The sequence below is a fragment of the Pteropus vampyrus genome, unplaced genomic scaffold (assembly GCF_000151845.1).
Source record: "Pteropus vampyrus isolate Shadow unplaced genomic scaffold, Pvam_2.0 Scaffold528, whole genome shotgun sequence".
Lineage (NCBI taxonomy): Eukaryota > Metazoa > Chordata > Mammalia > Chiroptera > Pteropodidae > Pteropus > Pteropus vampyrus.
Window position 1 is genome coordinate 1944668 of NW_011889309.1, and position 13363 is coordinate 1958030.

The 13363-nt window shown below is 43.3% G+C and overlaps 1 protein-coding gene across 1 annotated transcript in view; it reads right to left on the reverse strand.

Annotated features, from left to right (window-relative positions):
- The window catches only part of GRIK4 (glutamate ionotropic receptor kainate type subunit 4), a 451038-nt gene that overhangs the window by 72997 nt on the left and 364678 nt on the right, over positions 1–13363 (reverse strand). The window contains exons 12-13 of the mRNA XM_011383591.2: positions 12486–12593; positions 6189–6392 (exon numbers count right to left, since the gene is read on the reverse strand). Of these exons, the coding sequence (XP_011381893.1) occupies positions 6189–6392; positions 12486–12593 (312 nt within the window). The remainder of the gene's footprint in view (positions 1–6188; positions 6393–12485; positions 12594–13363) is intronic.

The window sequence follows — 13363 nt, forward strand, 5'->3', positions numbered from 1 at the left end:
TACCCAGTCTTAAGTGGATGAAGTAGCTCTGAAAAAAACTGAACTCCAACACTCTATTCCTCACCACCTGGAGAGTCCCATATCAACTTATTCAGTGTAAAAGAACTATCATGGGGATCTAAGGACAGGCAGACGAAGCCCTGAGGTCTTTTCCTAGATCGGGTGCTGACCTCTGGACCTTACGTTCTATGATTCTGGGGAGAGAACAGGTTGAGATGGCTTTAGGGGAGATAAAGATTGAAGCTGCGCTCCTTCACAGGTAGTATATGATGTCATTCCTTGGTCTTGCCCTGCTCAGAGTTCCCCCAAACAACTTACATCTCTCATAGCCACACTAGAGCAAACATTTCTTTTACATGTCTATATTCTCCTTACTTCCATACCATCTAGTCTGCAAACCTTCAAAGATAGAACCAAATCTGACCCATTATTTTAATTCAATCCCCTAGCACAGTGACCAACATATAATAGATCTTAAACTGCCATCCATTGATTGATTAATCAATTGATTGTCTGGCTCTCTAAGCTTTGGGTTGACAGTTGTTTTGATATAAACCTGCTGAGAGATGATCTCCCTAAATTTATGCAAGGAATATTTATCACATAGTGCCTTGTTCTGCATGATTCAAAGGAACTATTCATTAACACCATTGTGTTCTAGGAATTGCATTAGGTGCATAAGGATGCCAAGATGAATAAGACACTATGCTTGCCCTTAAGGACCTGGCAGTCTTACTTCCACTAAGACTTCATTCTAGGAGTCCCCATTCAGAAGTAATTTCTGCCTCCTACTCTGCTATTCAAGTATGATTTTAGTTTGTATTTCCAATAAAGCACTTATCCCATATAACCTTGTGTTAAATAATTTCTGCTTGTCTGTCTGTCCTTCTAGCTGGAGTGCTCCTAACAGAAAAGGGCCTGGTTTCATATCTGAGCATTCCAGATGTTAGCTCTTAGTCTACAAAAACGAAGTAGTTATAATAACATACATCTCCTGGATTGAGGATATAAGTGTCATCCCTTATATGTGTCCCTCTCAAACTGGCCAAGTGCAGCCATCCCCTTTATTGCTATTCTCCGGGACCAGCCTATTGCCTCCACCCCATTCTTCTAGCAAGCAGACCCAGAGGATAGGAAGACTGGACCAAAATAATTTTCTCTTCCAGCCACTAGTGTTCACACGTCCCTTGTAATGCAGTGAGAAGAGCAGAAGATTAGGGTCTGGATAGGATATGAGTCTGGGCTCTGACTAGTTGCTGTGTATCGGAGCTTTTGTTAGTTACTGAATTCTCTGAGCCTCTGTGTCTTGCCTCTTGGGCTATGTGAAGACTAAATAAAATAGCATATGTAGGGCTCCTACATAGTGTATGGCCCTTATCAGGAGCTATCAGCCTACTTCCCTTCTATTCTCTTTCTCTCCTGGGGGCTCAGCTTTGAACTAAGAAGGGATGTGACCAAGTGTCCGGAGCAGAGGAGACTCTCATTCTGATTCTCCATAAAGTCAAGAGAAATGAGAGGAAGGTGAAAACCTGAAGGTCTTGGCAGAGCCTTCCACTGTATCTAGGGTTCATACCGATCACAGGCTGAGTGAGGCACTGGGGGCACAGACACAGGCTTCTGGAGATAGTGCACCTCATCCTTGACTGGCAGCCAATACAGTCATCTCAGAAGAAAGAGAGAGTGGCTGCAGTGTGTTAGCTGCTTTTACTGGCTTTGTATCAGGCACGTGAAAGAACTGGAGTAACAGAAAAGAAACTTTGATAATTCAAAATGAGAGAGTGGTGTAAATGGACAGGATGTGTGAGAAGAGACCAAAAGCAGGTGTGGCCTAAGATGCAGTCCAGGGCTTTGTCTCTTTTATTTTCAAAGACAACAGTTTGAGAATAATGAACAGACAGATGGATTTCCTCCCTTCCCAGATCTCAGGAGGTCATGTGCAGAGATTGCTACTTGATGTGCATCCCTCAAGAAGCTATTCCAGAACAGACCTTTCCCAGAGTCCAATAGCCATCCCTCTTCCTCTGAGAGACAAGACTACCTGAACCCAAGCTTAAAAGCCTACATGAAAAAGAAGCTCACCCCATTCAATAGGTCCTAGAATTAAATGCTGAAATCCCCACACTGCAGCCATCTTCCCCTAGGCATCCTCACTACCACTACCTTACTTCAGGCCCAATTCTCTCCACTTGGATCACTCACTGGACAGCTGTCTAATGAATACACCTGCATCTACTATTTCTATGTCCAGTGCATCCCCCTCTCACCTACTGGAATAACCTTAGGGAACCAAAGCCAATCATGTTACTCCCCTCTTTGAATAAAACAAACAGGCTATCTCATTCTTCAATACCTCCCCATTAGCACTCTGGACATAGTTTAAATATCCAAACATATAAATCCTGTCACACTGGCCCCTGCCTACAGCCCTACTCTCCTCAGTTCCCATCCAGGCCTGACTCTAGCCACACGGAAACACTTACACTGCACAGCATGCATCTCTGCGTTCACTGCAACTAGAATATCCTTTTCTTCTGAGATGACCCTTCTCCATCCTCAATACTCTACTCAGTTGTCCTTTCCTTGGTGAGCCTTACCCTGCTCATGCCCATAACATACCTTCTCCATACTTTTACCAGACCTACGCCTGCCACTCACTACCCACATGACCTTGAACAGGTTCCTTATCTGCTTTGCAACTCAATTTCTTCACCTGCAGCATTTGGTTATTTTGACGACTAAATGAGTTAATATAATCAAGTACTTAAAACAGTGTCTGGCCCATAGGAAACACTTAATAAATGTTAACCATTATTATTATCATCTTTGTTAAAATTATTAGTACAGCACATATCACACTGTACAATAACTATTGGTAAACCAATAGTTATTAAGTAGACCCTGAACTCCTTACTGGCATTCCTCACATCCAAATAGTGCTGTCAGAGAGTGGGTACTTTAATGAATGAATGGATAAATGAATGAATGAGTGAATCATCGAATATTATCAAAACCTATCTCTTCCTTATTTAGGTACATGCAGAAACCAGAACTTAATGGGGAAGGTAAAGCCTTCCCTGAACTTGACTGTTACACAGGGAAAGACTTGAACACTCCATTTTAGCCCTAGGATCAGTATCTCTATTTTGAAGAACAGAATTCTATGACCTATTTGCAGTTAAAATAGTCTCTGGCTTCTTGGTGAAAAGTAATCCCAGGGGACAAGTTGTGGTGTTTTTTTTGAGTTCAGCAAAATGTCTCTGGACAACCTTCTCTGTGGATTGAGGAAATGGACAGCCCACACCACAAGCTCTCTGGCGAACTGTTTCTCATAGGGGCCTAGGAGGGAAAACACAATGAGGCATTTCAGCTTCATTTACATTTAATTCATTAGAATGTCATTGGTAAGAACTATTTGATGCCAAAGTCTTTGAGCCTTGAATCTAAGCCTTCCAAAGCCCTCTTCTCTTTGAACCTAAATGTGCCATTCTGCCAACATGGCATTGAAAGCAAGAGAGTACATGGCTCTGAACTTTGAAGCTGGAATGGGACTCTGTCTTTTCCCCAATGTGCTTTACTCTCCCCCACGCTGGGCTCTGAGGATGTGAAATGCAGTTTCTTCCCTTTGGGATGGCAGTTCTCAGAGCTTAATTGACAAGAATGCCTCACCTACATTGGGTGAGAGTGGAAGGAGTCACAGAGGGTCATCTACCCAGTACCACCAACTAACAGATGAAGTATAATCCCTTTAAGGCCCAGAATCAAACTTGGGTACCAAGTTCTGAGAATCCTCTGAGTCCTCAGCCTAGAAGGACATCTTGGAAGCAAATGCCAATTGTGGCCGGAGGGAGATGAGAATGTAAGTCCATCAGGAAGAGGCTGTGTGTTGTCATAGACCAGGACTCAGGTGCGCAAGTTTAACCCTACCTCTGCCATTCGATGGTTGTGGTACATTGGGTCAATCATTTTGTACTTCTAAGCCTCAGGTTGCTTATCTATAAAATGAGGATAATATCTACTTCACAGAGCTGTTGTGAAGGATAAAGAGCTAATGCTTGTGAGAGTAGTTTCAAACATGAAACTGGTGCACAAACGTAAAGGATGATTGACTAAGACAACACTCAGGACAGATACATCCTTGACCACAGTGGTTCCCAGTTATCTGCTTTGGGAAGAAGTGCTGTGTCTTGGCAACGACTCCAAAAACCCTTTCATGAATAGTTCACATCCTCTATTCCACCTGTCCAGAACTTGAATGCCCCTGCATTTCCCTGTAAGGGGCATAGTTTCAGCTGGGAGCAGCCACTTCCAAACACTGTAGTCGCCCTTATCCATCATTTTGCTTTCTGTGGTTTTAGTTACCTACGGTCAACTGCAGTCCAAAAATATTAAATGAAAATTTTCAGAAATATGCAATTCATAATTTTAAATTGCGTGCCATTCTGAGATGAAATCTCTCACTGTCCTGCTCTGTCTCACCTGGTATGTGAATTGTCCCTTTGTCCAGCATACCCATGCTGTACACACTACCTGCCCCATTAGTCACATAATAGCTATATTGGTTATCAGATCGACTGTTGGTAGTATCGCAGTGCTTGTATTCAAGTAACCCTTATTTTACTTAATAATGCCCCTCATGTGCAAGAGTAATGATGCTGGCCATTAGGATATACTGAAGAGAAGTATAAACTTTATCATATGTATGAATGCATAGGAAAAAAAAAACATAGTATATATAGGGTTTAGTAAGCTCTGTGGTTTCAGGTATCTACTGGGGGTCTTAGAACGTATTCCCTCTGAATAAGGAGGGACTACTGTATTTCATTTTAAATAACAGCCAAATCTTCAGCTCCACAGTTCCTTCTACATACAACCCTTTATTTTGCTTTCTCTCTAAAAACTAAACTTCAAACTTTAAAGAGTGTTCCACAGGATTCAACCACTGCAATCTGATCCCAATCAAACCCCCCACTGAACTGCTCTTGTCAGTGACTTCTGTATAGCTAAATCTGTGAACATTTTTCTGTGCTTTCTTTTAAGAAGGAAAACTTCTTTACCCATTCTCTTTCAGCAACCTTCATAGGCTCTTCTCCTCTTGAACATGTATTTTCTCCCTGGGTGATTCTTATCCTACTCATAGATTCCGTAGCCACCTACTATTCACCATTCATTCTGTCATTTATGGCTTCAGTCTTCTGAGCCCACTCTAGCCAACTTTCTGCTGAACATTTTTACCTGGATATCTATAAGGCATTTCAAAGTTACAATTTTTAAAGCTAAAACCATTCTTCTCTTTCCTCTCAGACTTGTTTTCCTCCTCAAGTTTTCACCTCAATGACTGGCACCACCATCCACTCTGATGTCCAAGTCAGAAACCTGGGAGTCATCTTACTGTGCTTCCTCTCTCTCATGGTCCATATCCATTTGGTCCTTGAGTCCTGAGGATCTAACTATTAATAGTTAAAAAACAGTATATATACTTTGATCTCACTTTACAAAAAGAACTCGTTAAGAATTCAGAAGGGATGATACTGAAATATTAACCATGGATATACTGGTTGTTGGAATTACAAGTATTTTTTAAAACATATATTTTTAAAAGATTGTATACCTCTCTATAAAAGAAAAGCTACCTTTAAGATAGCCTTTGAATGTGTGCCTTCTTCTAGCTCCCAAGTTACTTTTGGTTCTCATCAGCTCTTGCCACACAAGAGCATTGTACCTGGTTCCCCTGCTTCCAATTTTGTCTCACCCTCCCCATCCCATCCATGTTCCATACTGTAGAAGGCCATATAGGCCCTTCATCAACAACCACTGCCCACTTCTTATCCTCATTTCCCACCATGCTTTATTCCAGGTATACTAACAAACAAAAACACCTGGATAATCCAAACATGGAACCCAAACTCTATAATTCATACTAACTGGTTAAAACTTCCCTTACCTGTTATAGGTGCTGGACTGGGAAATCAGGCATTGTGAGGTCAAATATTCATCAATGTATAGCACTAGTGCCTGGCTCAATGACAGCTCAGTAAAGATTTGTGCAATGCATGGACAAATAAATGAAAAATGTATAAATGACTGACTGAATGAATAAATGGAGTGTTCATAAATATACAGCACAATTTCATATCCTTCCATCTCCCTCCCCAGCCCACCCAAGTCCAAATCACCTGTTCTTTTCTTACCCTAGCGATCAGCTCCCCAACCATTCCTGTCCAGGTGCCATTGGCCTCAGGAACGCCATATACACCATCCCCGACCAGGTGAATCTTGTAGTTGAATCGAAGGATCTCTGCAAGCTCCTTGAGCATGTCCACACAGAAGCCCTCGTAGCGGTCATTGCCTTCCATTTCTTGATGGTTCCCCTTCAGCATCAAATATGGGTTTTCCTGCAGCAAAACTGGCAGCTGTCATTCTCGTCTTAGCCCTGATGTCTCAGCCATACGTGGTGGGGGTGAGCAGGAGCACAGGAGGTTGCGGAGAAGATGGATGCAAAGGAGGGAAGTAGCTTAGGTAATAGATGACTTTGGAGGTGGCAACTAGCTGCCCTCGTCTGACTTCAAGGCACTTCTCTTACCGGGAACACTACAAGGGTCCCACTGCACACAATGTCAAGCTGAAGCCCCTCTACCTTATTTAAAGTCACCATCTGACCCCTCCCCTATCCTGTCCCTTTCTTTTGTTTATGCCACACAGACCTATCACTGAGCATTATGAGCTACAAGGATGTTAAGTGTATAGCAGGCAAGGTGGGGAACATCTATGGAACATATATGGAAACCTGCAACCCAAGGCACAGCATGTCTAGCCAGGAGTGCTGAGAAGAGGGACAGGCCTCTCTGGTGAAATGTCCAGAGAAGTTTCCATGGAAGAGTTGAGATTTGAGCTAGGCTCTGAAAGATGACAGAGCACTGATAAATAAAAGTGGTGTCGATAGAAGGCATCATGGACAGGGAAAAGGAGTGATCAAGGGCATAGTCCCAAGTTAGATTGATCATGGCCTATTTAGGGAATTTAGTGAGCATGGATTGTATGGAGGGGTGGAGTAGAAGGATAAATTTAGAAAGACAAATTAAGGTCCACATAGGCCTTGGATGCCAGGATGAGGCGACAGTATATCAGGCATATATATTGGAAGCACTGAGAGTTTTAAAGACTTAAGTAAAGTTTTAAAAACTTGAGTAAAGAATATTAAGCAGCAAGAGAGACTATCTGGAGGTGAGGGCAGACCCTAACCTGATATGAGATACTGAGTACAGAGCCATAGTTGGACTCAGGTTGGATTGCAGAGAGCTGGAAGGACACAGAGAGGGTCAGGCTTGATGATCGGTTGTGTGTGGGCACAAAGGGTAGGGATCCTCAGACTCTTGAAGCCTGGGTAGATGACTGAGGATGGTATATATCATCACTGCCATGGATGATTTGGAAAGGAAGAGAATTTGGGACACGTTGAATTTAAGGCACTGGTAGGTTATCCAGGTGGAAGTGTCTGAATCTTTGAAATGTGGAGTGAGGGCATGACTCTAGGCAAAGATTGGGAGCTTCTACATAGAGGTGATGGCTGAAGCTGTAGAGTATGCGAGGCCATCATAGGGGAAGAATTGAAAAAAGACAGAGAAGGATAAGAAGAGACCCTTGGGGAGACCCTGATCATAGAAAATGGGAAAATGAAGAGCAGCCATAGAAGAAGACAAAGCAGAAGCAGAAATAACAGCTGAATAAGGTAAATGAGGTCATGGAAGTCAAGGAGGAAGGAGTTTCAAGAATCAGAATGCAGACACTCCCACACAGAGAAGAAGCAGGGCTGCAAAAGCGCATCTGGGTGCAGTGTCACTGGCGACCTTTCAAGGAAGATTTAATGAAGGGAGTAGAACTCTGCAAGGACTGGGTAGTGAATGAGATATGCATGAGTGAGAGTGGACCAGCATTTTGAGAAGTCAGGAGATAAAGGAAGACAGGCAGAGCATCTTTCCCTCCAACCACTATAAGTTATGTCTCTCTCCAAGTTTCAGTTCATCATCTGCAAACAAAAGGGTTGGAGGATGTCCAAGGGTCCACTAATCCCACAATTTATGATTCCCTAAATCGGAGAGTAGCTGAAAGGGCAGTGGGATGTACATAAGGTGGTAGTTATGGCATCTTAGGATGGAAAAGATCAGAGTATATTTGTAGCTAGAAAGGGAAGAATCCTTCAAAAAGGAAAGATTAAAGAAGAAAGAGACATGTTAGTTGATGAAGCAAGATTGCAGGATATGATGAGAGGAGACGGTAAATGAGTGTGAGACTGGGAATTGGGCTTGGAGGTAAGGCAGACAGCATAAACGTTGATACGGAGAGGAAGTGAGGAGGTCAGAAGAGAGAGAATCCATGTCCCTAGAGTCATGTGAGAGGCAGGTAGGATTAAATATTTGGTGCATAAAAAGTCCTGGCAGAACTGCTAAGGGGATAAGAAAGGGAATGAGTGAGAAATGAGCACAGGGATTGCCGAGGCTCAGCTGAAGTCAGGGTTGGCAGCTGAAAGCAAGAACTGCAAGGGCAGCTGAACTTGAGGACTTGCATGAGATGAGATGGTTGAGCATCATGGCAGAGATAATTTTAGAAGCCAAGAGAGAGAAGTGTTGAAATGCTGGTTTGCTAAGTTCAAGCTGAAAGGGATATCTTGGTTGGAAAAGATGGCGAACCAGACAGATCAGAAGTCATGAGAGGTAGATGGGGAGAGCAGTTTTGTGAGCTTAATAAAGTGGGAGAGGGAAAGGTAGAAGGTTGTGTGTCCAGGAGAGGAAGTCTCAAGTTGAAGATTATGATTCATGATCAAGTCTATCGTCATGTCAATGATATGGGGCTAGCCTCCCTGTCTTCTACATATGCTGTCTTTGTCTCGAGTTTCTCTCTGCCCGCTCTATCCCAACTACTCTCCCTCCCTTCTTCTATATAACCTAACTCATCTCTGTCTGTGGGAAACCATTACCTCTCTCTCTCTCTTTTTTTTAATGCCTATAACACCTAGTCTTCCTAGGTGGTCTTTACCTCTTCTGATGGCAAGTCGCTTCTCAGAACTCCTGTGCCTGTAGCCACGGCTCCACATAAGCATCCTCCAGTCCTTATTTTTGTGCTTGCTCCTCTGTAGAAGGTAAATGGGACCTGGGACTTACTCTTTCCCTTTTTTCGTACCCATCTGGTTCCAGAATTAAGCACTGATGGATTGTGTGAGTGAAAAGCATTTAAATGGCCTCATGGACAGGGCTCAGCTGGGGGTTTCTATCCCTGGAATAGCAACATCCCAGAGTATCCTTTGTTATCCCCAAAACTATCACAAAATTATTCTCCCCAAATACTCTCTACTCTCAAGGTAATTTAAAATTCACCATTAAGTTGAAAGAAAGTTTACAAAATTCCAATGTTGGAGGCAAGAGATGTGTGGAAAAGCTAAAATGTCAGAAAGTTTGGGGCCTACAAGCAGGTTGGAAAGTGTGGAGGTCAAGTGCTGGCCTGAAGCAGGAGCCATTGTCCTGGCAGGAGAGTTGGGAGAATGGAAGGTGGTAATGTAAGCAAAATATTTAACTCAGGGTCTGACACAGGGTAGGTGTTCAAGGAGTGGGAGCTGAGGCTAATTCTGTATATTTGCTGGTATTGACCAAGAAGTCATTCCCATGTCCCAAGTGTACCTTGACAAGAGTGGGAGACAATAGGGATATGTTACCTGTTACCTGTGTTACAGGGTTACCGTTTGCCAAGAATAACCAACAAATGGTCACCAGAAACTAAATTAAGATAATCATTTCTGGCAAGAGTTATCATTTTGTACAACCCATCTTAGTCACATGTGCACGAGAAAATGTATTCCGTTTGAATTATATTTACTATAATATTAAATGTCACCTGACACAAAAGTGTCCTGCCCTCACTCCTCATGAACACATGTGTGTATATGTGAACAACAGTGCTTGTGCATGTGTACATGCACTCACACAGTCAGATAGACTTTTCTGGTCTATAAATATGGCCCTGTGGTCTCAGTGTCACTGTGGGTCTGTGTCAAAGTTCTGTGCTCTGTCCAATTCCAGACCCTGAGAGGCAGGAAGTACAACTCAGCAATATTCCTTTTTCCTCCCAAGCACTTATTGGCTTCTAAGAACATCCTCTAACCTGTAGGCAGAAATTCCATCACTCAAATTCTAATCATGAAGCTCCTACTTTGAGTCAGGCACCTCTATCTTTGAGGATGTCTCATTTTAGAAGAGGAGGTAGAGCTATAAACAATAACCTCTAACAGGAGAAGTGACACAACAGAAGTACATACAAAATGCTAGAGACAGGAAGAAGGTAGGAGTCAGATAAGAGAAGATTTCGTGGGCAGAGCTTTGAAGAATGCATAGGCATTTCCAGCTGGAAATAGAAATTAGGGGTGGTGGGTCCTGGGGAGCACTGAAGTACTGTAAATAAGGAAATGATAGGACAATTCTGATTTAAGAATGATGATGCTGACAGGAGGGCAGAGCGACAGACTGAGCAAGTGAGAAAGGAGCCTGTGAGGAGGCAATGCTGTAGCTCAGGTGAAAGAAGTAAATAGGATTAAGTTAGAGCATGGATTATGAGGATAGATAGCAGGGGACAGATTTGAGAAGTACTTCTGAGGTAGAGAAGACAGTGGGAGGGAAATCCCAGCAATCACACTGAGTGCTGCCTATCCACACTGGGCCCGGATTGCAGCTCACTATTGCCCTAACTCAGTCAGGCTCTCCAGATCTCAGCTGGAGTGGTGACACCACCATCCTCTAATCTTTCTGACTTTTTCACATGGTTCAGATAAGCTAATGTAGGAGCAGAGATGAGAAGTGACTGGGAGCTGGAACTGCTCTCTCTGCCCTTTGTTTTGACTATTCCCTCTGCCCAGAATATTCCTTCCTAGATGGCTAGTTGACTTTCACCTCTCTCCTGTCAGGTCTCTCTGGTTAGATCTACCCTTCACGGTGAGGCCCTGATCACCCAAGTGTTCATATCACTTGCACTGTCATTCTCTCAAGTCTCCTTCCCCAGTTCTATCTATTCCTGAGCAGATAGAACTGAGAACAGTGCCTAGCACACGCAATGGTGCCCAATAAATATTCATTCAATGAACGAATAAAACTATTCAGTGACCCCTGTTTCCTACCAAATAAAGAGAAAACTCAACAGCCTGGCATTCAAATTCCTAAGCACTATGGGCTTGACCTACTTTTCTGGCCTTAGGGCTTACCTCTCTCTACCAATGCTCATTTCCTGGGAAAACCTGCACTTTTCAGCATTTCCTGGTACTTGACAACTCTCCTTGATTCACTTCTCTCTCTCCCTTTCTCTCTGTCTTTTAGAGCTCATCTTCCATGCCCCTTCTTCTTCAAAGGCTTTGCCGACCTCCCCTCTCTCCTTCAATCCTTAGGCACCAGGTTATGCACTTATTTCCTGGCTTTTATCCCACTCTGATTACAGTAGACCTTTAAGTCCAGTCCAGAGTCCTGGGGCCTAGGAGTTCATGAAGGTAGCTCTTTTTATAATCCCCAAAAGCCTAAAAGAAATAGTCTCAATAGGTGGCTTTGCACATTTAACAAAGATAAGGCTGAGCAGGCTAATGAATTCATCAAGTCCCTGCTTTGGGCTGGAACTACATCAGTGTGGCAGCACTGGTTATCTCCTGCTGATAAGATACTGTAACAGGCAGGAAACATGCTTTTGATTAGTTAAAGGAGTAGGGTAGGGGAGAAGAACAACTAATTATTGCTTAATACATTCAGTTGGTTTAATTGACGAATCTTTAAAACATGAGATCTTTAGGGAAGAAGAAGAATACCTTAGCCATAAATACACCTGGTTGATGCCATCTACTAAATTATAACCTCTTTGAGAATAGGCTGTCTTATTCATCTTTGTGTCTCCAGGAGAGCAGAGTGCCTGGCACATGGGGAGAGGGGTTTGGTAACTGTTGAAGAAAACTGAATCAATTAGAAAAGGTCACTGGCTCTATAGATGGAGAACTCTCTCTTCACCAGCTAGAAATGAAGAAATAGGCCATGAAAGCTCACTGGAATTCAGATGTCCACTGCAGGTGAGCATTTTGTATATGGTAGGCATCAAGCAAGGTAGGCTGTTGCAAAATAATAAGGGGCCATCCTGGTGGACTTCTCTCACCTGTGTCATAAGGTCAGCTTCCGTTGGCCATGCAGAGTTTCCCTAGTTGTCAGGGTACCCCTGGAAGAGGTACCCTCAAACTGTGGAGCCTCTCAACCCCATCCCTCTTCCCCAGCTGCTTTGGAACTCATTAAATATAATTTCCATATGAAACAGCAACTTGAGTTTAATTATACTGTCATAAATTGACCTCAGTGCTGTGATTAGAGCTCCCATCTTCTGTTTGCTGGCAAGCCTATGAGGAACTTGGAGCTAGAAGAGGCATGCTGGGAGCTGCAGCTGGGAGCTGCAGCTGGGAGGCCCAGGAGCACCCTGCTTACCAGGATAGTAGTGACGACCAGGGTGGTGTTGAAGAGACTGTCGGATATGTTGGAGGCATAGAGGCGGCTGTCCATGCTGAGGCCATCTGCCACATGCCACTGGCCAATCTGAGAAGACCAAGGAGAAATAACTGGGAAGAAATGGCAGAATGAGGAGGCTGGGGAGCTGGGTTGCTGAGATCCTGCAGGTACCCAGGGCTGGAAGGAGTTCAGAGGTTAATTCCCTGCTTTCTGGTTGGGCTGTATGTAAGCCATAGAAGCAGGGAGGGATATGGCCTATGAAGCAAAGGGGCTGAACTTGGGTAAGGGTACTGTTACATAGGGTTGAGGGTGGGGCTCAAGGAAGGGTGGGGAGACATGTAAGAGGAAGGAAAGAAAGTGCTGATGACTTAGGAGAAGTGGAAGAAGAACATGGAAAAATAAATCAGGAATGGAATGGAATTCAGGGAAGTTCATACAAGAGGAAACGGAACATGTGGCATCACATTATCTTGAGTCAAGAATGAGCCACAAAGCTCTTTTGCTTCAGCCTGTATTCAGTGATTCTGATTATCTAAATAAGAATCAAAATAGTATACTGGAGAGAAGTGACATATATTAGGCCTTTAATAAATAAATGTTATTTTCCTTTCTCTTCCCCATTGTCTTAACTTTTATGGAAAAAAAAAATCTACAACTTAGGTCTCCATGCTAAAACATCACCTAAATCTAAACTCAACAGCACTGGGTTTTTAGATGGTTTGTTTTCTCAGTGGAACCATTTTGATGTGTGTGTGTGTGTGTGTGTGTGTGTGTGTGTGTGTGTGTGTGTGTGTGTGTGTGATACTAACATATTTCTACTAGCTGGAGCCTCTGGCAAATCATTTCTATTGCTGAAT